This window comes from Nicotiana sylvestris, chromosome 11 (genome assembly GCF_000393655.2).
Source record: "Nicotiana sylvestris chromosome 11, ASM39365v2, whole genome shotgun sequence".
Lineage (NCBI taxonomy): Eukaryota > Viridiplantae > Streptophyta > Magnoliopsida > Solanales > Solanaceae > Nicotiana > Nicotiana sylvestris.
In genome coordinates this window covers 91630940-91634551 of record NC_091067.1, presented here as the reverse complement: position 1 = coordinate 91634551, position 3612 = coordinate 91630940, and the positions used below count along the sequence as shown (strand labels likewise).

The window sequence follows — 3612 nt, the reverse complement described above, 5'->3', positions numbered from 1 at the left end:
AACTTTCACTCCAGGGATTTCGTCTTCGTCCTGCTCAGCTTGAAGCCCTTAGACTTAAAAGCTTGTCTCCAAACCTCCAACCTTTCGTTAATACCGGCTCGCGACTCATCAATCAGAACCATGTCATCGGCGAATAAGATGCACCATGTCACCTCCCCTTGAATATACTGTGTTAACGCATCCATCACTAGGGCGAATAAGAACAGACTGAGCGAAAAATCTTGGTGTAACCCCATTACAACCGGAAAATGCATAGAGTCGCATCCTACTATCCTAACCCGAGTCTTAGCCACATCATATATGTCCTTAATCGCTATAATATAGGGAACCGACACACTTTTTGTCTCCAAGCATCTCTAAGGATGCTTGGACTTCAATCAATAAAAAAAAGTCTTGACTTTTAAATTTAATACATTTCAGTTCCTTTTTAAAAGTTTTGAGTAATTACAAGCTGACTTTTGAAAATTTGGGTATTACAAGAAGAACTTATTCAACACATTTTGTTTTAATTTGGAAAAACTCTTTGAAGCTTACGCTCACTATAAAAACGTATCTCAAACTTCCGGGCGTACCCCCTAAATTGTTGGGCGCACGCCTCTTGAGACTTTCGCCCCACACCATCGCGTAAGGCATTTTTGGTACACCTCGCCCCGGGCTCGCCTTGGGGGTTGCCTTTTAAAATACTGGATTTGAGAAATTCTATGTATTGTTGTTGTTGTGACAAGTTTTGAAAAACGTAAGCCCAAAATCTTGTTTTGAAACTTTAGATTCCCCATTTAAGAATTCCAGCAAATATTTTTTTTTCGTTTTTCACCTTGCTTTATTTTGGTGGGCCATATATTTTGTCTCTACTTAAATATAGTAGCTAGGATGACACATTGGGGGTAATACTACACTTCTCCATCACAAAAAAATTATCAAAGGTAAGTAAAATGGGTGACCTTCACTCCATTGCTTACAGCAACACTAGCTGCTCTTCCCTAGGAGGTTGGGATTTCCATGACCTTCAAGTTTTCAACACTCCATGTAAAAACTCTACTTAATTACTTTTCACTCTTTAATTTCTTCTTCTTCTCATTTTCTTATATTAACCTACAAATGTTACTGTTTTTGTTGGTATATATAGTTATGGAAAACACTCCACCATTTCTGTCCAATCTTGATTCTGACTTCTCCAGTGGCTATCTTCAAGATGCTTTATTCAAATTCAGTTCTAAAAGAAGACGTTTGTTATTGTTTGATGATAATGAGAATTATCAAACTAAAGATTCAAACAATTCCATAAAGGTATATTGGAGAATTACATTGTCTGAATCTTTAATTTTTACTTGGAAACATTGCAGTTCAATGTTTTCTTATTTATGTGCAGAATTTGTGGAGTTCCAACATGGACCAACAATTTTCTGAGGATTATGATTCCTTTAGCCAGATAACTAAGTGTGATAGCTTTTCGGGTAATTTCAATTCTTCCCTTTTTCTTCTCACTATAGAAATGGAATTGAATTCAATTGTTTTAAAAGGCTGAAGCAATTTTCCATATAATTCAATAAAATGCAGTTATTACTATTGGGTAATGATTAGTAACAGCCGTTATAATTTACATATTAAATTGAAATTAAAAGACGAGATTTCTGTTATGATAAGGGAAGCAATAAAATTGATAATGATTTATTGTGTGCATGGTGTTATTAATGACAGGGGATCCTCCTATGAGCAAAATGAGTGAGGAATATTCCAATATTACAACAGATGTGAAAAGAACAGAGGAGGAAGCCATCTCAGCTTCTCATGAAACTAACTATTATTCTTCAGCATCATCTCATCATCAAAAAGTCAACACTCAACACTCCAATTCTGATAAAGAAGCCCTACCACAATATACCATGCACCCAAGTTTTCCTACTGGTAACTCTCTCTCTCTCTACTTCTAATCCTCCTCTTGGGGGCTTTACGTAATTTAGGCGGTGTCGTGTTGGTTGAATTAAATTAATTACTTTCGTCTCAAATTATATATATATACAAAAAAAAGTTTAAAATGTATGTCTAATAAGAGCAAGCTCAATCATTCTGGACTCACCGACTCTACGCCTTAAATTCGCCTTTTGTTTGTGTGGCTGTTTTTCTTTCTCTTTATTTTGTGGACTGCAACTTTTATTTTTATGACGGCAGGGTCATGCATATCGATTACTTTTGCTATCGGTTTTCAAGAAATGTTGAACAACATGACATACCGTTGGCCAATTTCAAAATTTGAACTTTATTAATTTGTTTATTATCAAATTTTCACTAACCAATTTTAAATCCCCCTCTACCTCAACAAAGGATAACAGATTTGCACTAGCTGTTCTGTTTTTTTTTCAAACTATGTATTCTGTTGCCGTTGTTTCTGTGTAAGATAGCCCAAAAATTGAGGAAAAAATAGTACAAGTATGGCGTTCCTCAAAGTTATATCTATGCAGTCTCGTGATCTGTACTGGTTTCACATTTTTTATAGCCTTACGTTACCAAAAGCCATTGACCATAGTCCAACATTAACTAATTTATAATTTTGGTATTTGAATTATATTCGTAACTGTAGCGCCATTAATTACGGAGTATAATTTTTTTTCAAATTATAAAGTTGTTAGGTTACCATAGTCTAATAAGTTATTTTCTTAATTATTTGAAGGAGGAAGTGATCAAAAGAGATCAAAGAAAAGGATGACAGCAAAAGTGGTGTATCCATTTGGCGTAGTGAAGCCAGGAGGACAGGAAGGGGACGTGACGTTAAACGACATCAACGAGAGAATTCTGATGAGGCCGACCCGACCAGTAAGGCATCCGGTCGGAGATTTCGCCTGTCGGCCAACAGTATCTCCGACCGGACCGGGGTTGTCCGGCAAGACTGTGGTGGCACTCACTAAAATTCATACCCAAGGGAGAGGGACAATCACAATTATAAGGACTCGAGGTTGAGCAAATAGAGGACCTAGGATTGACTTGTCAAATTTTTAAGAAATTTTTTCTAGAGGAGGGGTGTGAGTAGGTAATTCAGAATTTAGGAGGAGAATGTGTAGTTAATTTTCTTTCAAGGGGGTAAAAAGCAAGTTTATGTGAAATGTATAGATACGGAGGTAATTAAGTGGATGTATAGATCAGGGATGTTCATAAAAATCCGAAAAATCGAACCAAACCAAACCGAAAACCAAACCAAACCGACCAAAAAAATCGATACTTTTTGGTTTGGTTTTGGTTTTAATCAAAACAAAACCGAACCAAACCGAATATAGGAGTAGCTATTTTAAATGTTAATCGTTTGCACTTTTAGTACAGTTCTTTACCTTTACATTCTAGTTTGATTGGTAGTTTTCTTTTGTTAAGTGTAAGAATCTATTTCATGTTAAAAATACTAGTTTGATTGGTAGTTTTTTTTGTTAAGTGTAAGAATCTATTTCATGTTAAAATATTATATTTTTAATTGAGTCCTTAAATTATTCATCACTATTTAATTCAATTACCATCGATATATCTTGGTAAATAATAAATTTCTCAAAGGGCAATTGATTTGATAGTGTTACGTTAAAAATGTGATCACCGAAATATGTGTTTGGTAGTGTATGTCTTATATTTAAG

General features: G+C 35.1%; 1 protein-coding gene across 1 annotated transcript; it reads left to right on the top strand.

The window, feature by feature from the left end:
• The first annotated feature begins 886 nt into the window (after positions 1–886).
• LOC104227018 (protein XRI1-like) lies at positions 887–3321 on the top strand. The gene is made up of 5 exons (XM_009779148.2): positions 887–1026; positions 1127–1287; positions 1370–1454; positions 1699–1905; positions 2669–3321. Exons 1-5 carry the CDS (start codon positions 933–935, stop codon positions 2953–2955), a joined length of 834 nt encoding a protein of 277 aa, XP_009777450.1. The 5' UTR covers positions 887–932; the 3' UTR covers positions 2956–3321.
• The last annotated feature ends 291 nt before the right edge of the window (positions 3322–3612 follow it).

Excerpts from the sequence above, each read along its gene's own strand:
- LOC104227018 (XM_009779148.2), top strand. The coding sequence starts at position 933 with ATGGGTGACCTTCACTCCATTGCTTACAGCAACACTAGCTGCTCTTCC. Across the intron at positions 1,027-1,126 it reads TCAAGTTTTCAACACTCCAT|TTATGGAAAACACTCCACCA; the intron begins GTAAAAACTCTA and ends TGGTATATATAG. Across the intron at positions 1,288-1,369 it reads ATTCAAACAATTCCATAAAG|AATTTGTGGAGTTCCAACAT; the intron begins GTATATTGGAGA and ends ATTTATGTGCAG.